The 24479-nt window shown below is 40.2% G+C and overlaps 7 protein-coding genes across 7 annotated transcripts; 4 read left to right on the forward strand and 3 right to left on the reverse strand.

Annotated features, from left to right (window-relative positions):
* Positions 1-166: 166 nt before the first annotated feature.
* Positions 167-1089, reverse strand: AK88_00558 (uncharacterized protein; the record flags this gene model as incomplete). Its single annotated transcript, XM_012478206.1, has 3 exons — positions 167-261; positions 425-532; positions 1008-1089. 3 exons carry the CDS (start codon positions 1087-1089, stop codon positions 167-169), a joined length of 285 nt encoding a protein of 94 aa, XP_012333629.1.
* Positions 1090-1795: 706 nt separating this feature from the next.
* Positions 1796-3802, reverse strand: AK88_00559 (uncharacterized protein; the record flags this gene model as incomplete). Its single annotated transcript, XM_012478207.1, has 3 exons — positions 1796-1927; positions 2090-2195; positions 2361-3802. The coding sequence occupies 3 exons, from the start codon at positions 3800-3802 to the stop codon at positions 1796-1798; spliced, it is 1680 nt and encodes a 559-aa protein (XP_012333630.1).
* A 2197-nt stretch (positions 3803-5999) lies between these two features.
* AK88_00560 (uracil-DNA glycosylase) lies at positions 6000-7031 on the forward strand (the record flags this gene model as incomplete). Its single annotated transcript, XM_012478208.1, has 1 exon — positions 6000-7031. The coding sequence occupies one exon, from the start codon at positions 6000-6002 to the stop codon at positions 7029-7031; it is 1032 nt and encodes a 343-aa protein (XP_012333631.1).
* A 474-nt stretch (positions 7032-7505) lies between these two features.
* On the forward strand, positions 7506-10535 carry AK88_00561 (ATP-dependent protease La; the record flags this gene model as incomplete). Its single annotated transcript, XM_012478209.1, has 1 exon — positions 7506-10535. The coding sequence occupies one exon, from the start codon at positions 7506-7508 to the stop codon at positions 10533-10535; it is 3030 nt and encodes a 1009-aa protein (XP_012333632.1).
* A 1033-nt stretch (positions 10536-11568) lies between these two features.
* AK88_00562 (uncharacterized protein) lies at positions 11569-12555 on the forward strand (the record flags this gene model as incomplete). The annotated part of the gene is made up of 2 exons (XM_012478210.1): positions 11569-11739; positions 12118-12555. The coding sequence occupies 2 exons, from the start codon at positions 11569-11571 to the stop codon at positions 12553-12555; spliced, it is 609 nt and encodes a 202-aa protein (XP_012333633.1).
* Positions 12556-15608: 3053 nt separating this feature from the next.
* Positions 15609-19067, forward strand: AK88_00563 (uncharacterized protein; the record flags this gene model as incomplete). Its single annotated transcript, XM_012478211.1, has 1 exon — positions 15609-19067. One exon carries the CDS (start codon positions 15609-15611, stop codon positions 19065-19067), a length of 3459 nt encoding a protein of 1152 aa, XP_012333634.1.
* Positions 19068-20767: 1700 nt separating this feature from the next.
* AK88_00564 (uncharacterized protein) lies at positions 20768-22276 on the reverse strand (the record flags this gene model as incomplete). The annotated part of the gene is made up of 1 exon (XM_012478212.1): positions 20768-22276. The coding sequence occupies one exon, from the start codon at positions 22274-22276 to the stop codon at positions 20768-20770; it is 1509 nt and encodes a 502-aa protein (XP_012333635.1).
* Positions 22277-24479: the final 2203 nt, after the last annotated feature.

Here is a 24479-nt window from a genome sequence, read left to right on the forward strand (position 1 = left end):
AAAAAAAAAAAAAAAAAAAAAAAAAAAAAAAAAAAAGAAGAAAAAAAAACGGGATGAAAAAAAACCTAACAGAGGTGAAGGAGTACCCCCCCCAATTAATAGGCTAAAAATACGTAAACATACAAGGGAAGGAACGACAAAAAATTTTTAAATAAATTAAATTAACTCATTTCACCACGGAATCAAACTTGTTCAACATAATGTCGCACATGTTGGACAGCTCATCTAGGGCATCCTTCAGAATATTTATGGCCGGTTCGCCTGAATGGGGAACGGGGAAAATAAAAAAAGTACAAAAAATAAAGAAGCATATCGGGTATATAGACGAAATAAAAGGTGCATATTTAAATACATACACACGTATACGCATTTAGCGCCTGGCCACGGAACCGTCCACGCAGACACACTCCATTCCCATTTTTACCCGTTGTCTGAATCCTCAGGTTAATTTCCGCTTGCGTAGGATGCGGCACGGTGTACCCCGCGAATTCCACTCCCTCCTTTTGCAGCAAAATGCAACGTAAACAATTGCCTGTGTTAGGGGAAAATAAAAATTGTCAAAATGTGTTTTAAACGGTATACTTCAAAGTAGCAATGGGTGAAAACGAATATAAACAAAAAGGATTAAAAAAAGTTAGCATGTATGTACTTATACACGGGTGTGTCCCACGCGCTGGTCAGGTACATGTTTGATGATATGCCACTGGGAGAAATGTATTAGTTAAATTATCTCCCATGCATAGGCCCACCATTACCACAAGTTCAGGTAATCTTTTTGTCGTTCACCGAACATGCGCCGTTTGCGCAACAAGTATAATCCACTATACACAAGCAGTTATTTATGTACATGGAGGCGTCCGCTTTGGTAGCGCATCATTTAGACGCTCCATTAAAAAGGGCAACTGGAAAAAAATTTTGTCCTCCATCAGATGCGCAACCCGTCAGGAGTCTTTTTTCAATTTTTTTTTTTTCTTTTTTTTTGCCTTTTTTTTTTTTTGATGATTTACCTAAAGTATGGTCCTCATTCTCGAAACAAAATGTCGCGTGCGTCAAAGTTCTCATATGTTCGTAATAATTTTTTTCTTCCATTTTGTATTTGACGGGGGGTCAGGGGTTCCTCCAAAGCTTAAGAAGGACTATTCATTGAAACGCTTTTGAACGAATTGGATTTGGGCATAATTCGTACCAAACTTGTTATGAAAAAAAAAAAAAAAAAAAGCGACTGTTTTATGCCGCTGTTTTTCTCTGCCAAACGAGCGGTAGCTATGTAAACGTAAATTAATTACGTCGCGCCATGGATGAAAAAAAAAAGTATGTATATTTTTTATAATGCAAAATATAGCATGCAAAATGGCGTACTAAAGATTTATGCGTGCCCAAGGTGAAAAAACATGGTGGTGAAAGGAAGCATCACATATTACGGAGAAAAACAAACAGGCGGGCACGGCGCACCATATGATGCAAAGAATGGTGAAAAAATGACGCCGAAAAAAAACACAAAAAAAAGTGCGCAAAAATATACAAAGAAAGTTTTTTTTCTTTTCTTCCTCAAATAGCCAATTTGTGGAAAAAAAATTACGCTAATGTAGGATTGTAATTTTGTGTTACGTCTCCACAATTTAAAGAAGTTGAAAAGATATTTCCCAGCATAGGTAGGTAACATAAAAGCGCTTACCGTCATGTGGATACAATTCCATTGGCGTAACACAAACGTGTCCTTGTACAAACCCACGCATTGACGTGTGAACAGACGCCTGCCGCAACCCCTACTTGTTCATTCGAGAAAGCTTGCACCCTATTTGTACACGCTGACCAACCGGATTTGTTGTAAGTTTTCTCCTTTTAGCTGCACGAACATGTTCTGGAATCTTTTTATAAAATTCTTGTATGACCCTGCCAGGGAGTCGCGCATGAATTCGTCTAACGACTGCAGGTGGGAAAGGTTAGGGAGGAAACAAATGAGAGGAAGGGTGTAAAAAAAAAAGACGGGATGTCTGGACAGTGCAAAAGACGGGGGACACAAATATGTACGAAGCTCCATGCGCACGTTTCCCCCCCATGCTCTGCTCCGCATCGCTCCATGTCTAACCCGTAGCCCCTTCTGATACTTGCAAAAAAAAACAGTCGCGTAGATGACGTCTTTGTCGTTGTTTGAGTTGGTTCGTATTACGGATTTTATCCTTTCCCCATCGAGACTAAATGAGGTGGAAAAAAAAAAAAAATGTGTGGTCGGCGCGAATGAAGAATTATATGATGAAAAAACGTGAACAATATACGAACAAACACTTAGGCCAAATTGCACGGGGAGGGGTCGGATCCCTTCCCTGCCAGTTCACCCTCGTCCGTTTTTTCCCCCTCACCTGGTCGTTACGAAATATAAGTGAATGTCAGAGGTGTCCATGTACGTGGGAACAAAATCCTGTGGCTTATCAAACAAAATGTCCTTTTTAGTTAAGTAAAAAGAATCCCACAAATAATCAACGGAGTAACTTTCCCCGTTGAGCGTAATAGCGAATCGCAGACCCTTCCGCATGATGAAAATGTGAGCAGGGTAAAAGATAAATAAGCCCAGTAGCTTTTTAATTCTCGATTCCATGACAGAAAAAAATATATTATAAATATCGGAGGGTGCAAGATACACTTCTATCGATTCTGTCGCGTTGGACAAATGCTTTAGCACCTGTTTTGCGGTGTTGTCATTCATCGTAACTGGCCCTTTTACGCTAACAGAAGTAACGAAGGTTTTTTTCCCATTAATGTATACATTTTTGGAAACCTTAGCTTGGACAAAATAACCTATCATATAAGACTTGATCAAAAAATGGCTACCACAATGAATTGGGTGCTCTCTAAAGTGTGTGGGGGACCCCACATTTTTCGAGAGAAACCATTCAATAAGGGTAAAATCATCGTATGATATATTTTCCTTTTTTTTAACATCTCCTTGTTGCATGGAATTTAATTCTTTCACTTTTATAACATCTCCGTCTTGCATATCTCCTAGGATGATTATCGGGTTATGTACCTTTCCCAAATGTAATGTTTCGTTTTCCAATTGGTTCAGTCTCTTCTGCTCCAAGATGAGGCCTTCTTCATAAACGTCCCAATTGCTGTACAGATTATTATTAATATCGTCCAGTAAAGATTGAATGTTACTTTTGTTTTCTTTACTCAGTATATTATTATCATAGACATATTTTTCCTCAATTTCTTCTGTGTTGATTTTGTTATATTTTATTGTCCCATATTCTACTACGTCCAATCCGTATAACATTCTTATATTATCAATGAAGGCAGCCTTTTCCTCATTATTTTTCAGCTCAAAGCTACATAAAATGAATTTCTTATCTTCTGTATATTCGTCATTTACTTTTAAAAAAATGTCTATGGTGTTAATAGAGCTTTCAATAACCTGGATGTCCTTAATTAATATTTCCTTAACAATGGTGTTTCTGCTTCCGTCCACAATTACTATCTTACACTGAGGTTCATTTTTTAATTCCAACATGAGGGGGAAAAAAGTATTGTTAATTTTGTAATTTACTATAAAGGTACAATTTCGTAGTAAACATTTGCTTGGTTTGTATCTCTTTGCTCTATTTTTCGTTTTCAAAAATTCCAGATCGTTTTTGTTATTTTCGCGATATTGGGGGATCTTTCCATTGGGCGTATAGCCTGATTCGTGTTTGTTTCTCACATTGTCACTGCCAGCACGCTTGGCCTTTTCACTACCACTCTTTTGTTCACTACGCTGGCGAGAAGCGCACGAAGAGCTGCTTTCGGAGTAGACTGCGTTTCCCATGGGGGTAGACTAAGTCGAGGAGTTTGTCTTCGTGTATGATATGTAGAAGGGGATGGTCATGAAAAAACGCATTTTCCCTAACAAAAAATGACGCAACAAAAGGTACCCCTGTGCAAACATATTCGCCAAATGTTTGCGTAGCGTAGTTGGACCCATGCCACATCAGAAGGATGGACAAAAGTGGGAGTAACGTTGCGCTGAGGGGGAATTACACCAAATGGTGTATAGCCGTTTCAAATGTGCGCATATTTTTTTTTTTTTTTTTTTTTTTTGCTTCTCTTAACTGTGCTATCGCCACATTTTGTACAGGAGGACGCGCAAATTGAATGCGGACACCCCCCGGACAAATTAAAACAACTGTGTCATGTCTGTGAAAAAAATTAGAAGACCCATTTTCAGATAATCGAAAAGATGTTCATTCCAACTTTGAAACGCTTTTTAACTGTTTACATTCGAAATGGAAAAAAAAAAATTTCCGTATTACAACAGCTAAAAAGTGTATTCACAGGTCAGGCAATTTTGACGCACATGCAATTTAATCGCGTAAAAATGGCTGGACAAAAAAAAAAAAAAATGGAACAGCTGACTCAATGGATGTTTGGAAAAATCGTGAAAAGTGTAAAATTGATATTCGCTCCCTCCAACAAGGTTCAAAAAATGGCTACGCAAATTCGCAATGTTTTGAGCATATAGACGGGTGACAATGGTGTACATATGTACATATGTATGTATGCATGCGCATATACATACTCCCCCAAATGGGGGATGCAAAATCCCATTTGGGAAAAGTCCGCGCGTTTACATGAGTTTCCAAAAAGCTGTGCGCGGAAATGCATTCGATAGAGCCACCCGTACGACCAACTATTCTTTTGACGCTTTTTTGGAGCCACACAGGGGGGGGTTACAGAACAGGGAGAAGAAAAAAAAAAGAGAAAAACATGCATGACCATGCTTCAAATAGGGTAAGTTGTTACACATTGGGCTATATTTCGAAAGACCACGTCGATATTACACTGCGCCGCGAAACCATTTAGACGTGCGAAAAACGGTTAGAGATTATTTCACACTTTCGCAACTGTGTGTCCGAACATTAAAGAAATAAACAAAGGGAATCAAAGAAAAGATATAAACCAAACATGGACTTAAGCGCAACGGTGTCCCGACCGACCATGCTAAAAGTATGTGCTACATTTTTGTGCAGTTTCTCTGAATCGAAAAGCCATAAAACAACATGAATAAATTTGCATTCGTCATTACCCATTTGCATGTATCACCTCCTGCATTTTCCTTAACAAAGTGAAAATTTCACACATTTTTGTTTGGCAACTTTCTGCGCATGCTCTGCGATTTTGCACTCAGCGCAAAAAGGATGTGCAAAAGGGAAATAATATCAGATGAATTTTTTTTTTTTTCGACTACCATTCGATTAGCAATTTTGTTACAGTTCCTTTTGCTTTATGACTCCGTGCTTTGCAAAATGAAAAGAAACAGGGAAGGAACTTTTGTGCAAATGCATACATCGCAAGAGACATACATTACCAGGTGGCAGTTCAGGAAAATTCACTTTTGATTTATCTCCTACTACGTAACGAAAATGAACAAATTAAGATAAGGGTAATACATAGCACAGTGCTGTGGGGGACACACCTTTGCACATCCCCCCTTTCCCCTTCGTTTCCATCTCGTTCTCAATTGAGAAATGCTCCACTAATCCTTGTTAGCGTACAACTTTTTCTGCCTAAACTCACAGTTTTATCGAGCCACACGTACTTTCTCCTGTGCTAACTATGCAGTGAGACCAAAGGGCCTCCATATATGAAGAGACCACGTAAAAAAGAAAACAAAAAAAAAGGCACACAGAAGAAATTAGCAACTATCACTTGTTTTTTCTGTCACCCCGTATTTCGTAAGCCTCTTTTCCCCCCCTTTTTAAGTATTCCCTAGTTGGGGTAGTATGTCCACTTTTTTTCACTTTTTTTTTTTTTTTTTTTTTTTTTGTGCGAATTTGTCAATTTGGCGATTTTTTTTTTTTTTTTTTGACAGTCTGCTTATGTGTCTAACTTTTTTTTTTTTAAATATCTCCATTTGAATACTCCCCAATTTGTCGCCACGACGATTATTTTTAATTTTTTTTTTTTTTCAAAAATTGTCTCAAGATTTATCTCTTTTGTGATCCCCATTTTAAGGGCCCGTCCAAATGAATAAAATAAAAGTTCAGAAAACGATTGATAGTTTTTTCCCTGTTAAAAGAAAAAAAAGCATAATTACGAGTAATGAGGGTGGGACGAATAATTCGTCCGATTCCGTTACGAGTACTTGTGTTGAGGAGTTGGAGGCGGCAGATAATGATACCAAGAAGAGGAAGATAGACGACAGTGTGGGGGTTGGAACAGCTCTCGATGAGGTCTCCACTGTTAATGGGGTGGCAATCAACGAGGACGCAGGTACCTTGAAGGAGACGACAAACATGGAAGAGGTGGTAGCCGGTAATAAGGACACAAACATGGCCGAAGTATCTACCTTGAAGGAAACAATCGGTGTGGCAGCAACTACCTACCCGTACGCCGAAGAAATAAAAAGCCTAATGCACGCAGAATGGTACGAGCACTTAAAAGACGAGTTACGAAAAAGTTATTTTCAAAAAATGTATCTGAAGATAAAGGAGGAGAGAAAAACTAAAGTGATATACCCCCCAGCTCGGCTAGTGTTTAATGCCTTCTTAAAAACGCCCCTATCAAATATAAAAGTAGTGATTGTAGGTCAGGATCCCTACCATCAGAAGGGTCAAGCCATGGGGTTGTGTTTCTCTGTACCCGTTGGTATTAAAATCCCGCCAAGTCTGAAAAACATGTTAAAAGAAATAAAACAAACTAGTAATCATGGAGACTTAATTAGTTGGGCAGAGCAAGGAGTGTTCCTACTAAACACATCTCTAACTGTGGAGGAGAATAAACCCGCCTCACACAAAAATTATGGATGGGAAACCTTCACCGATAAAGTCATAAACATTATAAATGAGAAAAAGGAAAAAATCATCTTCATGCTATGGGGCAACTTTGCCATAAAGAAATGCTCCAAAATCGACACCAAGAAGCATTTTATTTTAAAGGCGGGACACCCATCGCCCTTAAGTGTGAGGCACTTTGCCAACTGCGACCATTTTAACAAGTGCAATGAGATTCTCAAGCGCCACGGCATGGCGCCAATCAAGTGGGAGTTGCCGCAGTGAGGGGAACAATAAAATAGAAGAAAACAAAAAAAAAATAATGAAAAACGGGTTCTTCGCCTGAACAGGAAAACCCAGATCACCTGGAGCGCTTTTCTACAAATGTGTCAGCTTACCCCGTTTTTGTGTCGACAACGGAGATGCTTCCATGTCGCAACAGTGAGTTTTTTTTTTTTTTTTTTTTTTTTTTCGCATTTAAACTTACTTTACGGCGTTAAGAAGCCTTCTGGAAACACTAAATAAGCACGCGCGTTATATGCTAAAACAAATTGTACACCGGCGCTGCATTCTGTAGAAGCGTTTTTGCGCTTACAGAGGAGCAGTTCCAACGATTATACGAAATAAGCCGTTTTTTTTTTTGTTTGGGGAACCTTGCTACGGTGAAGTGATGTACATGTGTGGAGTTATTCAGGCCCCCTTCAGGTAGGAGTGAAGTAGGGTGTATATGTGTGGGGGGCCGTACCCTTGTGTGTAACCATGCGCCCCATATATGTTTTGCTCAAATGTAGAAGTGAATTCGGCAGAACAGGTCGACAATACTACCGATCCATAAAGCTGCGAGGAAAGAAAGACACACAACCGGTTAGCACAATTATTAGGGCAAAGGAAGTGGAGTGTTTTTCTCTGCTTAATAAGCCCCTTTTTCCTGGACTCTCCTACGTGCTAAATGCTGATAGAAACCTTGTGAAGAGTTTCGAAAAATGCAAAAAAAAAAGTGCACACATAGGACTTTTTCTTTTAAAAAATGTGGAAAATGAGCAAGTAGGAGGCTTCTCTACAGACGCACAGTTTATTATGGATATGCCTGTCGGAGGAAAAACCGTTTTGAAGAAAGACATATCCTTCATTAACGATGTAGAAGATGTGTACCACTGCGGATCGGTAGGGCTTATCCGAGAGGTCCTCTACAACGATGATCAGCCCAGAAACGACACGGAGGGGAGACGTAGCCCAGCAGAGAAGATTCCCCAAAAGAGTAGCGCATTGGATAGAACAGAAAGAGTAGTCTGTAGTAGGGATGACTCCCATGATGGGAAGGAGCGAGACGAAAGGACGGGGTCCCTATTGGATCAATCCAAACATATGCATCGAGTGGTCATTGAAATTGCGGAAAAGGTGAAAATTGAAAAGTGGGTCAAGGGGAATACAGCCCATGTGGACGTAATTAAGGAACACATATCCTGCACGCGAAATGGAAAGCAAATAAAAGCTTACCAAATGGAGGTCGTAGACAAAATAAAAGAAATAATACAAATAAATAGTGCGTGCAGTGTTGAATATAATTTATTGTTAAAATATTATGATGTGAAAAATGTATACAGTTTGGTGAACCTGGTAGGTAGCATAACCATGGGGAATAGGAATTCCCTTCAGGCTCTGCTAGAAAAAACGGATATAGAGGATCAGCTAGCCACCTGCTTGGACCTACTAAATGAAGATATTCTTTTGTTAAAAATGAAGAAAGAATTATCGACAAATTTAAAAAACAAATTTAATGATGAGAAAGAGAAACTAATGATAAGGGAGTGCATTTCTAATTTGAAAAAAAAAATAGGAGAAAAAACCGACCACGAAATTTTATGCGATAATTTTTTGGCCAAATTTCAATCGAAGAGGAGTCATATGGATGAGGAAGCTTCCACTGCTATCCTACGCGAAATTAACAAATTCGCTTTGTACAATGAACACTGCAATGATTATGCGTCCACCTACCAGTACCTCAACACGGTGTTGAGCATCCCCTTTGGAAAGTATGCACCTCTTTGTGAAGATATAAGTGCATGCGAAAGGACATTAACACAAAGTCACTACGGAATGCAGCAAGTGAAGAAATACATTTTAGAATATGTAGGCTTGTATATACTAAACAAAAATGTGAAACCTAAAATACTTACCCTTGTTGGTTGTCCGGGCATTGGGAAAACCTCCATCTGTAAATCAATCAGCTCGGCGTTACAACTCCCCCACTATGTAATTAACATGAACAATATTACTAACATGAATGAGCTCATTGGGCATAGGAGAACGTATGTGAATAGCTACGAGGGGAAAATCGTACAAGCTCTCATTTCAACAAATGTAATGAACCCCTTAATCGTCCTGGATGAAATAGATAAAATGTCCTTTACAAATGGCAACCTATATTCTACTCTCCTAAACCTTGTAGATAGCTCACAGAATAAGGCGTATAAAGATGTGTATGTAAATTTCCCCATTAATTTGGAGAGAGCTTTTTTTATTTGCACCGCTAACTCGGTGGAGCACATCCCAGAAACTTTGCTAGATCGAATGGAAATTGTAAATGTGTATCCCTACACCAATGAGGAAAAAATTTTTATTTTTAAAAATTACTTGGAAAAAAAATTGCAGGAAGAAACTAAAGTGACGAATGTACATCTGAACATGTCGGAAGAACTACTCCTTTACCTTATCCAACATTATACCAACGAGAATGGCATACGGCAATTTTACTCTCTTGTTTATAATATATACAAAAAGAGAGCCTTCATGTTGTTAAAAGGGGTTACTGGGAGGGTCGATTTGGGGGTCCACAATTTGCACGTCTTGCACAAATATGTGAGCTTTGATTTTCTGCGGCAGCGGGGAGGCGTTCAAGCCATTCCCTGCAGGAATGAGGGCATGATCAAGTCGCTCGCTTTTACGGAGGATGGCGGACAGGTGGTCACAATAGAAGTGGTTGGCCTAGCGGGGGGAAATTCCAACGTGCACTGCACGGACGCCTTTCTAAGGAATACCGCTCAGGGGGAGGAACTGCTCCTTGTGCAACCTACCCCGCGTAGGAACCAATTCGCCATGGCGGACGAGACGATGCACCCATCAGCGCTGTTGCGCTCTTCCCAATTGGGGAAACGTGGTGGAGAAGATGTGTGTCACCACGGAATGGCTGCAGCCCCCACCTCATCACATATGGTGGAGCCCCCCTTCATTGACGCTGACAACCCACCCTTTGCGATACAGAAGGGAAGTGAAGGTACGCATGGGATCAAGCACCTGGAGAGAACTTGGCCGCCAGACCCCTACCAAATTGTTATTACCGGAAACGTGGGTAAAATCATGCAAGAAAGCATCCTCATAGCGAATACCCTTGCCACCCATCTGATGAAAAAGGTGGTTCCCACTTTTCAGGGTCAATATTTACACATCAATTTGAGCGAGTGCGATGTGAAGAAAGATGGGCCCAGTGCAGGTGTGAATTTCGTTACTTCCATTGTGTCCTACTACCTAAAAACGGCTGTGAGTAGTTCCGTGTGCATGACTGGGGAGATTACCCTTAACGGCCATGTGGTGAAGATTGGGGGGCTAGTTGAAAAAATGATCGTTGCGAGAAATTTCGGAATACGAACCCTAATCATACCCAGGGACAATGCACAGGATTACGAACTCCTGCCAAGTGCTGTGAAGGGAAACATCCGGGTGCTATATGTTCACCACTATTATCAAATCTTTAATTTCCTTTTCCCCAAGTTTGGCCCCTTATCGCCCTAGACACACTCTCCAGTAAAGCGGAGCGTCCAAATGAGACATATTTCTCTGTCCTTTTCAATTTGTGCAAAAATTTCGTCACACCAGTTTGCTCAAAAACAAATCGTTGCTGTCCCCCAACATATGTTACATTAACCGCTCATCAAAATTTCCCCTTTTTTTCGGGGTGTCTCAAATGCAGGTCATCTGCTCTTGGTCATTATATTGTTATGAATTATTTTACTTTATTTTTTATTTCCCAGTGGGCATTAATAGCACGTATGCCGCAAGGGTTTATAATTCACCTTCCCTTCTTCTGTGCATACCCATGGGGAGAGGGGAATTTTATAAAAGCGTGCGTGTTTCGACACATATTTATATGTTTCTCATTTTTGTAATTAAAACGAGATGGCTCATCAAACAATTTTTTTCGTGCTAAACCTTTTTTTTTTTTTTTTTTTTTGGTCCGATTTTGTTGTAATTTTTCACGTTCTGCGCGACGGAGCGGATTGGGCATACCATGGTGTGCTTTTTTCTCACATGTGAATAATATCGTGCCATGTGGTTATAAAAAAAATACTTCCCCGCACATACTCCTTATGAGGCTTCAATAAAGGGTGCGCACAAAGAACAATTTGTTGAAGCAATACTCTGCCACTAGCTGGGAAAAATAATCCCATTGGAGCCAATGTATCCCCAAAAAGGTTAAGCTGCACAGATTGGAAATTGAAAAAAAAAAAAAAAAAAATCACCTTTTTTAAAAAGCGGTAACAACAAAATTTATACCGAACGGGGGGGAAAAAAAAACAAAGTGGAAGCAAAAATATTATACTTCCCTTTTTTTTTTTTTTTTTTTTTTTTTTTTTTTCTCAATTTTAAAAGTACTCCCTTGATATGATAACAAAAAAAAAAAAAAAGAAGAAGTATATAGAGTGAGAACAGAAAAGAGAAAAAAACAACGAGAGGTGGCTAAAGCTTACAAGCGTAGGCCGCATAAGAAGAAGAAGAAGAAGAAAAAAAAAAAAAAAAGAAAAAGGACGACTTTGAGAAGAACACAATGGGGAAGAATTCGAGGCTAGAAAATTGGCTACAGTACAGAGTGAGAGTCACTGTAAGTGACACCAGGTACTTCGTCGGCACCTTCCTCTCCTATGATAGGCACATGAACATTGTGTTAGTCGATGCAGAAGAATTCAGAAGGGTGAAGAGTCAGGAAAATTCATCCAAGGTATGTGTTTGAGAGAGTTTACATGTGTACTGCCGGGGGGAAAAAATAATAAATATATAATTAAACGTAGTTATGGAGGGAAAAGGGCACATAAAAATCATCCTTGCTTAGCTCCCCTTTTCCCTCCATAGCTGCGTCGTACGTATACTTATGTGTGCCATTAATGGGGAGTCGCGTCATGTAGGACAACACTATGCATGCCAAATTGCGAGCACAACAACTATATTACGCCCCCACCCCTCTTTCGCCTAATTTGATGCATATCTGTTACACACTGCATTAGTTTTGTGACAACCTCTGCGCATGCACTGCGGTGTGAGAACAAAATTCATGTCTCACTTCGTTTATACACTTTGTGTACAACCACCACCCCCGCAGGAAATCAAACGAGTGATCGGCTTGATCCTCATTCGAGGGGAAAACATTGTCTCGTTTACAGCCGAGCGAGCACCTGTGAATAAAAAGTCCATGACAAATGTGCTGAACAAAGGAATGGCAACAGGCAGAGGAATCCCAATGAATAATTTCGTTCCGCTTCAAAACAATTTCAATCCCAATATGGCCAACCCCATGGGCAATATGCCAACGGGGATGGTCCTCAACGCTGGAACGTCCAAAAATTTAGCACCAGGAGTGAACCCCAATTTTAGAGGCTCCAATATGCCTATGGGCGGTCATCGACCAATGATGCCCATGAACATACCAATGAATCAGCCGCTGGGGAATGTCGGAAATGACCAGCAGAGGATGATGCCGCAAATACAAGGCCAGTTGCCCTTTCCCCCTCCCAATGTGAACTCCCCACCAGAGCAGTGATCTTGGAAGTGCTTGGCGGGATGATGTGAAGCATAGAATTTGTGTTTAACGCTATATTCATTTTGAAGCATTACGTGTGAGCATATGCATATATATATATATATGTAACGGTGTGCCCATGTGCTGCTTGTTTGTGGTATGCGCTGGTGACATGAAGACGAACCACACACAAAAGGCTTCACGTGCAAATTGCAACCACAAGTCTATGTGATGGCACAGGTACTACGTAGGGAGGGGCCCAGAACGACAGAAGTATCATTCCGCTCAATCCCTGGTGTGCAAAAATTAACAATTCCTAGAGGACCCTAAATGTACATTTGGGGAAGAATTGCGATAATTAATTTTGTTATTACAACACCCTTTTGTCATTTGTTACAATATTAAAAATGTATTTTGCTTGTGACATTTTTACAACAACAATATTTAAAAATTTTTCAGATTGTGTATTTTATGAGTTGGGATACGGCATCACGGCAGCGCGTTTTCATGTATATGTATATATTTTTTATACGTACCTTTTCTTACCATTTGTTCTGCGTTTTTTATGCCATGCTTTGGCATGTCGCCGTACCGCCACTTCAACCTCATGCGTCGCTTCCCTGTATTCTGCGTAGCATCGTCGAAGTTGGTATCTCCTCCCTATTCACATGTCAGCAACATTGGCCTTCTATTCCACACCAGCACATTATGTTGCTGTCAATTTTGCTGCGACACAATTTTTTTTTTTTTTTTTTTTTTTTTTTTAACTATGAACCCCTTTCAAAACATTTTTGATTGCCTTTATAAAATTACAAATTGTTAAAGCATAATGTGAACGAAAGGATTTATTCCCATGCCCCCTCTGTCTGATGGTGACAATTCGGAAGAAATCAGTGGGACGAAGTTTTAACCTCACCACAAGAAATGAGCCATGTGCACACATGTTACACGTCTCATTTTTGCCCTGTTAAATAATGTACATAAAAAAATTTACATTTTTTAACATGCGTACTAGGGCATACAACGCGGACATATGGTTCCGATTGGTTATTTTCGTCGTGATTATATTTAAGCTATTTATGTGCACATAATGGAGTTGGGCAGGGAAGTTGCCCTCGATTTGGATTGGTTTTTTTTTTTTTTTTTTTTTTTCCCTGCATGAAGTGAACGAGCAATTTATAATACTTTCCGTTATGTCGCCCCCCGTGTTCTCGCCCATTGGTACCACCTGATATAGTCACAAGACACATGGTCATCGTCTTTTTTTTTACGCATCATTTTGCAAATTCAAAGGGGGAGCGATGAGAATGTAAAGACGTAAAGCGGAGTAAAAGGCGTATTTATATGCTCCCAAAAAAAATTGCCATCGTTCTGCATACCAATCAACGCGTTGTCCCAATGAACAGTACGACGCTTTTATTTTATGTTGATATAAATAATTTGGTTCCTTCTCGATGCTACGCGCAGCATGGCATATTTTTCGTCCATTCGCATCTAGCCACGTTTGATTTTGTTTCATATGCAGTTGGCATGGTCAAAAAAAAAAAAAAGAAAAAAAAAAGGGGTTGGCCAAAAATGTGAACAAAATTGCAAAATGGTATAGAACAAGCAGTTATAATTAAAGGGCCACAAAAGTGACAATTTAAAAAAGGGTGTCCTCAAAACGTCATGCACGAGAACAAGATTTCTTTTAAAAAAGAGTTCAATTGTGGATGCAGCAAGCCGTTAGCCGATGTTGTGAAAAAAAAAATGAAGTAGTAAAAAACGTAGTGCCCCTATAATAATCGCCAGGCATTTTTTTTTTTTTTTTTTTTTTTTTTTTTTCAAACATTGCCCATCTTGGGTATAGGGTTTTATTTGTTCGCTACAATAGCATGGTATTGTTTTTATAAAAATTAATAAACAAAAACAGAGAAGTAAAAAAAAAAAAAAAAAACAATAAGCCAAAACTGTTTAATTCGATTGTATTACAAGTTTTTATCTTTTTTTTGTTTTTTTTATTTTTACGACTGATTGCTAAAAAAAATTAGATTTAAAAAAAAAAGGCGCAAGGGTGTTTATTTGGCATTTGAAAAAAACAATTGCCATTTGGCGCAGGTATGTAGAGGCAGCACATGTATATACATATATAATACAATTTATGCTTAAACGATCTGCGGGTGGTTAAAAAAAAAAAAAAGGTATACGAAGAATATATACTCCCGAGCATTAGTGTGTATGCATGCATTGATGCCTTTTTCTTGTGAGAAAAAGCTATTGAGGGAAAAAAAAAAAAAATATAGAGGGGCTACAAACGGCACCTGTTTTTTTTTTTTTCAACCCGTTTGGACTTTTAAACCACCATTGCATTAACTCACCTCCATTTTTACTTCTTTTTTTCGTTCCCCGTAAACTATATTAAAAAAAAAATACATATGTGTGTTCCTAAGTTGGGGCATTTTTATACCTACGTTTGGTTTTATGCCGATAAGAACCTCGCCGAATTTTGTGTGTATACTGTACTTGCAATTTTATGAAGTAGCAAGAAAAAAAAAAAGAAGAACAGAGAGAAATTGCACCTTTGAGGTTTTAAATAACCTACCCATTTTGTTAAAATAAAAATTGAATCTATTTTTTTATCGTGAATTTTGTGCTACCTGAGGTTGCGATAAACGAGCGTATGGGCAGGTGCACGCATACATGTAGGTAGGAAGCGGTAGGACAACGTGACCCCTTCTACGTGCACACACCAAACCCGTGCTGCGTATCCTTCGCACACCCACCCACGTGTATAACTGCAGCGGCATACCCCTCGAATTGATGAACCAGAAGAGAATGATACAACGTGGACATTGAAAACGCCGAAGATCATTTTTATTTTATTATTTTTTCCCATTCCGGTAAAGGATTCACCTGACCGATCAACGACGCGGTAATGCGACAGATGCTTGTGTTCGGTGTGTATGTACGAATGGATAAACGTACCAATTGGTTTGAACAGCAATCAGCTGGAGCATCACACCCGGTTGCCACACCAATAGGCCTACCTACCATTCGGCATGTACATGAATATATAACTTATCACAAGAAGAATTATGATCCGGCCTTATGGGAAAATACACGTTTCTTTGTCAAGCGATTATGTTGAATTTTACGAAGAACAAAATTTAAAAGAGCCACACAATGGTAGAGGAAAAGAAAGTGATAAAAAATTATCATGTGAAGAGGAGGAGTCTACAACGGTTGGGTGCACAAGGGATGATGTGTATGTTGATGGACATACAGGTGAGGAGGATTTGAGGAAAACGAATCATCAGCGTGGATGCCACCATGCCGGTTTAGGTAAATACAATTTGGGAGATGGTAAAGGGGGTGATATGTCTCCGGAGTTAACTTCTTCCGGGGTAAGCAATACGGAGGGTCAGAAGAGGACTGTGCAGGTAGAGGCCGCAAAGGGGTTCCTCCTCCCACCTGCACAGCACGGAGGTACGGAATCGTTGAGGAGTGATAATGACGGCGGTGTTGCTAGTGTAGACAGTGTCCACACTGGACGTGTAAACCCCAGCGAGGGCTCCACGAAGCAAGTGCAATACAAAACCAGGAGGGCAACCCCCCCCACGGTTCGACTAAAATGTTTCAGAAGAATCTTTAACAGAACATTCAGTAGGTATTACTTTATCGGAAAGCCGTTTAGGAGATACGTAAAAATGAGAACAAGTGCTTCACAAGAAAAAGCAAAAAAACGCACAAGTAAAAAAGGTAATACAGATGGGATAGGCATAAAGAAAACGGAAGGAGCAATGGTATACCATGGGGAGGATGACTTTTTTGTTAAGAGGCCAGACGAGGTATCATCAGAGAGCGCCAAAAAGAGAGGCAAGGTTACTATGGGGGAGGAAGGACACAATAGAGGGAACATAAGCCCAGTGAAAAAATGCGCCCAGCAGATGTTGCTGCGCCCCCCAAAGGTGCGCACAACAAATTGGGGGAACGTCCTGTTGTCCAAAATGAAAACAAAGGAAAACATTTCGAAAAAAAAGTTCGAAAAGATGAAAAAAATGAAAAAGATAAAAATCGTAAAAAAAATAAAAAAGGAAGGAATGCCATTTGATTTTAAAAGGAAAAGCAGCGTTGATAAGGACGCAGGTTCACAGATCGGCGAAGACAAATGCCACACGCATGAAACGTCGACAGTCGTGTCCATTCAAAGGACTGAGCTCTTTGTTCGTAGGAAGGAGTTCGAATCGATGGGGAAGCGGGTAGTTAAGGGGAAGGAGGACGTTACAAATGGAAAGTGTTCATCCCCAATTGAAGGCAATGGTATGGGGGAGTACACAGAGGGCAGTGTTAAAAAGAAGAAAAGGAAGAAGAAGAAGAAGAAAAAGAAGAGCACCACCGGGGGGGACAGTACGCTCGTTGGTGAGGGACGCAGCTTTGGTGAAGGAAAACCGAATGGAGGCGCGGCGATGTATGAAGAGAGCGTTCCTGAGAAAGTACACGGTGAGACGCTTGCTTCTTTGCAAAAAGCAGAACGAGAAAGTGGACAGCATAGCAAAGGGGAAGCAACGACCCCATCTCTCAATGGAGTCACTGTACATAATGAAGACGAGAGGTACAGCAAAAGTGTAAGGGGGGAGCAGCGCGAAGTGGACGCGGTGGTGTCACCGATTGGGGGTGAGAAGGAGAAACGGAAAAGAAAAAAAAAAAAAAAGAAACGTGGAGATGCCAATGGAAACCTTAGTGAGGACGACGAAGCCGGAAGTCCGAGCCAACTGAACCTGAGCGAATATACAATACTAAAGGAAATAAAAATTAAACAGAGCAACGAAGTGGTGCAGCTGAACATGGACTCGTCCTTCTTTGTGTCCAGAGGCGCGGGTTTGTACAATTATGGCCAGAACATTTGCTTCTTCAACAGCATAATACAGACCATTGTGAGAATCCCCTACATCTGCAAAGATTTGTTAAACAAATTACATTCTTTAAATTGTGAAAAAAAAAAAGTCAGCGTATTTTGCTTCTATTGCTTGTTCGAACAATTCGCTTGCAATATTATTTCCAAGAAATGTGGAATAAAAAATATGCTCATCCCTTATATAAAAAAATACATATGTAATAATTATATTGTTGGGTACCAGGAAGATGTTCATGAGTATTTGCGTTACTTCCTGTGCTCATTGGAGAAGTCTTCCTTTGCGTCTTCCATTTATATACAGAAAATGTTTACAGGGGTCACCAAAAACATAACGATATGCACAAAATGCAACCACGTCTCATTAAAATATGAGCAGTACTATGAGCTTTCATTGGATATCAGCTCATCTAACAATTTAGAAGAAGCACTGAAGAAATATTTGTCTAAGGAAACCCTCATGGGTGATAATGGTTACTACTGTGACAAATGCAGGAAGAAAAAAAAAGCCACGAAACAGTGTGTTATTAATAAACTCCCAAGAGTACTGACAATACAAATTAAAAGATTCTTTATGAACTCTAAATTTAATGTGGTGAAAAATCATAAGCCTATTTCCTACCCCTTGTACCTGGACATGAAGGGATATGTTAACAACTACTACGACTTGTTTCAAAATAATTTTAACAATAATGTGATAGCGCTGTACGAGAAGGCGAACCCGCCCACGGGGGGAACGAGTGATCAACAAAACGGTGTAGTGAATGAGGAGCGTAACGGCGAAGCGAACGGGCAGCAAAGCGGCGTAAGAGGTGACCAAAGGAACGCCCCGCCGGGCGCGCGCCCCAATCCGCACGTCCTCAACCAAATTGCGCACATCTTCGCCGAGCTGAAAAGGGAAGTGTGCAAGAGGAAAATAAAAAATCAGCTGACCCCCTCACACCTCAGAAGCATCATCATGGAAACAAAAAAACGAATCCTAAAAGAACTGAACAAAATAAAATTCTCCAAATTTTACAACGACATTCTTTTGAGCATATCGAAGGACATCGAGACGCTGTACTTCCACGTCCGGGCTAACGCAAGTAGGAAGCATTTCAGCTTGAAGGGAGCCCTTTTTAACTTTAAGGTGGAGTATCTCAATGGGCAGGAGGATCACCTTCCTCCCCAATACGAACCGTGTAGCACCGAAAATGGCCATCGAAATGAAAGAAATAAGATTGGTGAGAAAGGAGAACACTCACCACGTGAATCACACAATGGGAAGAATCACGCGAACAAAAAAAGCGCAAGCTATTTTTCATACGAATTAACAGGACTAATTAAGCACATTGGCTCCGGAACAGAATATGGGCACTACGTAGCGCTGACCAAGTCGAACAACAACATCTACCTCCTCTGTGATGACAATAACATTTCATACATTAACAAAAAAGACATTCTAAATTGTGTAAAAAATGCTTACGTTTTTATTTACACGTGTATGCACCCAGGCTTCATCGATTTTTATAATAAGTATGTGGATGTCTTGGAAAAAAAAAAGTTTAACATAAACTTGCCTGTATTTGAGAAGCGAGTCGAATTCAAGGAACGCATAACTATGCCCAAGCAGAAATTCATTAGTAGGTCTCTCCATTTTTGAGATGCGGGCGTGTGCGGCCTGTTCCCGAGTTGGGGGCATGTTCGAAGTGGCAGGGGGGAGGGGAGCCATTTATATAGCGATTTTTTGGAGCCATTTATATGGCGATTTTTTGGAGGCATTTATGTAAGCGATTTTTTGGAGCCATTTATATGGCGATTTTTTGGAGGCATTTATGTAAGCGATTTTTTGGAGCCATTTATATGGCGATTTTTTGGAGGCATTTATGTAAGCGATTTTTTGGAGCCATTTATATGGCGATTTTTTGGAGGCATTTATGTAAGCGATTTTTTGAAGCCATTTTTTGGAGCCATTTTTTGGAGCCATTTTTTGGAGCCATTTTTTGGAGCCATTTTTTGGTGCCATTTTTGAAGCGAATTGTGTGGAAGGAGCATGGAGGAGGTTTCCCAAAAAACGTTCTCCGTTGAAATCTCCTCCATGACAACTCTTCCCGGATGAGCCAAGATTACGTTACAAGTTAGACAAAAAAAAAAAAAAAGCAAATGAAGTGGCTAAACCGGTGCCATGGTCATGTCGTCAGACGCACCACCATGTGCATATTCGATAGGAAAAAAAAAAAATCCTCATCAACACGCAGATTGATGACAAGTGACCGAATCCCCTCCTTCTTTGCTTCCCACCCCTAAGTGAAATGTCCCATTGGAGGCACAAAAAACTGTCTCCGTCGAACTACCATTAATAGCTTTTTGTGCCCCGTGCCCCTCCAAAAGACGACCAAGTTGCTTCCACTCCATCTCCGCATGTGCGTATTGAGAAGAACCCCCCCCTTTCGCCTACCCCCCCAAATGACAAATCTTTTTTGTTACGTTGGGGAACTGTTTTATCCCTATTTGATGATGAATTTTTTTTTCATGCCTTTTCGCGAATGTGGGCGGATTGACTTCATTATCCCCTTTTGTGTCTCCTCGTGATTAGCAACTCTTCCCCTCGCTGATCCTCTCAATTTCTTCCTTTTTCGTTTTTTTTTTTTTTTTCTTTTTTTTGTTTTTACGTAATTTCCTAATTTGTTAACCCTTTTCATCATATCCTTATTTGAAAAATTGAACCCACCCCTCTTCTCCTTTTTTTTTTTTTTAATAAATAATCTAATTATTATGCAAATTCGAATTGCACATTTTTAATTTGGTGCGAACGCTGTTGTGATCCGCTTCCATCCACTGCGATGCTGTGTGCCCGGAAGAGAGATCCTCTGCCAGGTGCTCCCTACAACGGATATGTCTCGTCCCATGCCCCGCCCTGAACCGTGGAAGCATTGGTTATAATAACTCTATTGGACGTGGGGTGTCCTTAGCAGGGCAGTGCACCGAGCACTTGCGCCATTCACTTTTGTTTGCAGTGAAAAGGGGTGATGGTGCTCTTAGTGCCGCTCTACGGGGAAGAAGACACACTTCATTTACAACTCCGATTTTCAGAAGCGTGACGTTAAAAGGAACGGAGGCAACTTCATATAATGTGGAGGGATTACTTCCCTCACAAAAGGTGCAACTAAGGTAGGTTTCGACTACTCCCTTTTGTTACTGACATAGGGAGAAGGGGGTAATCCCAATTCGGCAAAAAGTTCGTAGCGCGTTCATTTTGGCGACGAGTGGACAAAAAAAAAAAAGCACACAACAACGTAATAACGCACGAATGCACACATGTATATTACGACACATTTGCGTGCTGCTCCAACAAATAGCATCTCACCGCTTGCCCTGGCGGTTGCGCGAAATTTCCTTGATGAGCGAGTCAATGGTTATATTGTCGAGGATACTTTGTATAACTTTGTTCAGCGTGGAGATGTCGTTGGGGATATTTTTATCGAAGCGAATTTTCTGCGCAATCCACCCCCCTTCGATTTTCTCCTCCATCCCATTCTCATTTTTGAAAATGGAAAAAATATTTTTCGCAACATAATAGCATTCAATAATATAATGAGAAATCTTATTGTTTAACGCTAGGGTTAGGAGTTCCTTGTACACGTCCCCATACTCTGCAAGGTAGGTTCGATACGACGTCCTCACCCCCCTGATGGAAATGAAGAGCTCAAATTTTTGTGGGAAATTATGCTGGTCATATATCGTCTCAATTCCAAAATCAACGGTGTTTAAATTTAGTGGTTTCCATTTTAGCAGCTCGAAAAAATTACCAGTTCTATAAGGATAATGTAGTGGGGTCAATATAATCCCATCAGATGGGTGAGGCAATTTCTTCATAGTTTGAATGAGTTCTTTGATTTGCGAGATTGGGTAGAAATCTTTTAAGTAAATTTCGAATGGGAGATTTTCTTCCTCGGGGAGACTACCTTCATCGGAGGGGATTGTATCATCTGATTCGTCACACACATCTCCATCGGTAGGTGTGCCATAATGTTGTGCATTTGTGTAGGCCTCTTTGCTATGCATTGAATGATCATCTAACCCAAAGCGAGTGGCACTTCTTGGAAGAGAAGAAGTACCGTTATGATCGCTCCACTGATCGGGGGATGTGTCCTTATCACCCACTTGGTCCACTCCTCCTCTTCTTAGGCTCTGTTTATCACTGCTATTTGCGCTCACATTTTTGCTAACATTTTTGCTGACATTTTTGCTGACATTTTTGCTCACATTTACACTTTGCCAAGCGTTCACATTTCCTTCATCCGATTCGAATGCAGAGTGCGCTGGAGGCGTGGGCCCGTCGGTCCCCTTCCTTTGCTTGATGTATCTCCTGTACTTCTTCAACGGAACAATAACAGAATTGTAAACATGGGTCAGTCTCTCCAAGTAGTTCAAAGCTGTTATGTCCTTCCTGTGAATAAACAGCCCGTCATATATCAAATACACAATTTTATTTTCTTCAATTCCTTTTTTTTCGTTAAAAATAGTGTCCTCGACCAATTCTCCATCGAGTAGTGTCAACTGCTGCTTGGAATGCAAATCGTCCTGTGTAGGAATGTGCATATCATTTTTGAAGATATCGTAATTTCTGTCAATTAGGAAAGTCGTATTGGAGGCAATAAATAAAAAGTACCTCACTCCATCGGTCTTTTCGCAAATTAAATAATCCTTGGTGAACAAATTCCTGATGTTGTGTTTTGTCAGCGATACTGGATTGCTTCCTGGGAACCCCTTGCGCTTCCATTTTAGCATGTCATTTATTTTCGATCGAATTTTCTCCTTTAGGAATTCATTTTCTATTTTTTCCCCCGGATGGTAAATATCTGTGATCATTATGCAGGGGGAAACGAACAAGCGGAAAAAAGAAGAAAAAAAAATAGGTAAAAAAAAAAATGTGAAAAAACGAAAAAAAAAACAAAAACAAAAAAAAGTGACCAATTTAGGCTACTTTACATATACAAGTTTGCAACTGGCCAACACTTTGTCATTTTTGTTTTTTTTTTGTTTTTTTTTTCATATTTCTTTATATTCATTTCGCTCCACACGGGGAACTCAATTTGGTATTTCGTCCCATCTAATCGATTGATGCACTTGTTCTTCTCCACGTCGCAATATTTTTTCTTTTTTTTTGGTGCGGCCACAATCATCCCTTCTTACCTAATAATTGGCTGCACAGATACCACTTTGGCAAATCCCCTTTTCTAACAATTTAACCGAATGATTGAAGAACCCTTTTGTAAACGATGTATTTTTAAGTGACTAGCAAAAATTATTTGCTTACATGTGCAGTGTGTTCGTGCACGGGTTCCACCGGCGGGGAAATACTAACTCACACGGTGGCACAACATTATGTACGTGTGTTCCAACGGGGGAGAGGTTCCTCTTGCTCTGCTTTTCGCCTTCGAGGCATTTTCGCATCTGTGTAGGTGTTACCCCACTGCTGTTATGCTACTCCTAACGTGTTCAAAATGGTTGCCTCTAATGCCTTTCATAAACAAAAAGTTTGCCCCTTTTAATATAGGTATAGCCACCCTTTTTTTGGTAAATTTTTACCTTTTTTTTTTTTTTTTTTTTTTTTTGTTGTTCATATTTTGAGTCTCTTGACATGTGCACGGGGGGTTGCGCGATTCATACAGCTTCACCCTCGAAGCGCTGTTCGTTGTGGGAAAAAATGAAGTGTGCACATAGCAAGTCAAGTGCAAGGTATCCAATGTCCGGTGTCCCTTCCATCGCGCAATCGTTTCTCAAAATATAGGGGTTTGTTTATGACAACATTATATGACCACAACCTTGGGGGGTTAATAAACTCGAGTTGCGCATTTAACTGTTGCATTTTGCCCTGCGCGATGCGCGAACAAGTGTAGAGATCTCAGAAGGAAGGAGTGAATGCCCCTTGTCCTGTCCCCGCTCCTGCGCTAGGTTCAGGCTGAAGCGGCAGACTATTTTACAAACACGGTTAAGCATGTCCGCATGCGTAACTCCATGGGACAGTATGCACCTCGCGCGTTTCCGAAGACACAAATGACGACTGCTAGGCAGAACAAAGTGAACGCGGAAAAAGGAGGGGCAAACCGAAAAAAAAAAATATACTGAAATATATATGTATATATTGTGCATATATGTATATACCTGCACATGTGTACACATATGCGTACGGAAGAAGCGCAACGAGAGCACCAACTCTTTATTGTTTCATTTCCACTGGGTCAAGCGTTTTCCAATCCCAACGAAAAGGCGCGAACAAAAAAATACACGGAAAAGTGTCATAAAAATTAAAAAAAATGCAAAAAAATAAAATATGCCAAAAAAAAAAAAAAAAAATAAACCTTTTTTTGTAATCCCAATTGGGCATTTTTATTTGCCAAATTATCCTTTTCCTTATTCCCCCCATTCACCTTTTTTTTCCATTTTTGCACATGTTAAGTATTTACGTTTTATAAGCTTTAGTAAAAACTCATATTTCACGCGGACGATTAACTTGCCCGCATGAGGGTATACCACTTCCCGTACGTACGCAGCATGTGTATGTGTAACCCTATGTGTACCCATGTAAACGCGCTGATAAGCTTTCCCCTGTCCTTAAGCGTACGCGTTGCTCTTTTTTCTGTCCTTTCAAACAGTTGCACAGACGCAATTACTCTGCGCGGCTGTGTCACTCATGTAGGGGTTAACCAATTCGAATATTTTGTGAATGACTGAGTGGGGGGGATTTTTTTTTTTTTTTTTCCCCATCCTTCCAGCAGCCAGCGTCTCGTTGTGCAAGTCCCCCCTTATCATTATCCTCATCATTTTTTTTTTTATATGTACCAGTTCGGTGACGAATATTCTGGCTTCCACCAGTCGCTCCCTTTTTTTTTAAAAACCTGTCATGTGTGACCGCTTGTAATCGATACATGCATGGGCACGTCCCCGCCAATTTTATTCATCTCCATAAATGCATACTCCTGTGAGTACCTATTTTGTGTGTGCGATTTTTTCTGTAGCTCTATGATTTGTATATGCATGAATGGAAATTACAACATCCCTTCTGGGGTTT

The sequence above is a fragment of the Plasmodium fragile genome (assembly GCF_000956335.1).
Source record: "Plasmodium fragile strain nilgiri unplaced genomic scaffold supercont1.4, whole genome shotgun sequence".
NCBI lineage: Eukaryota > Apicomplexa > Aconoidasida > Haemosporida > Plasmodiidae > Plasmodium > Plasmodium fragile.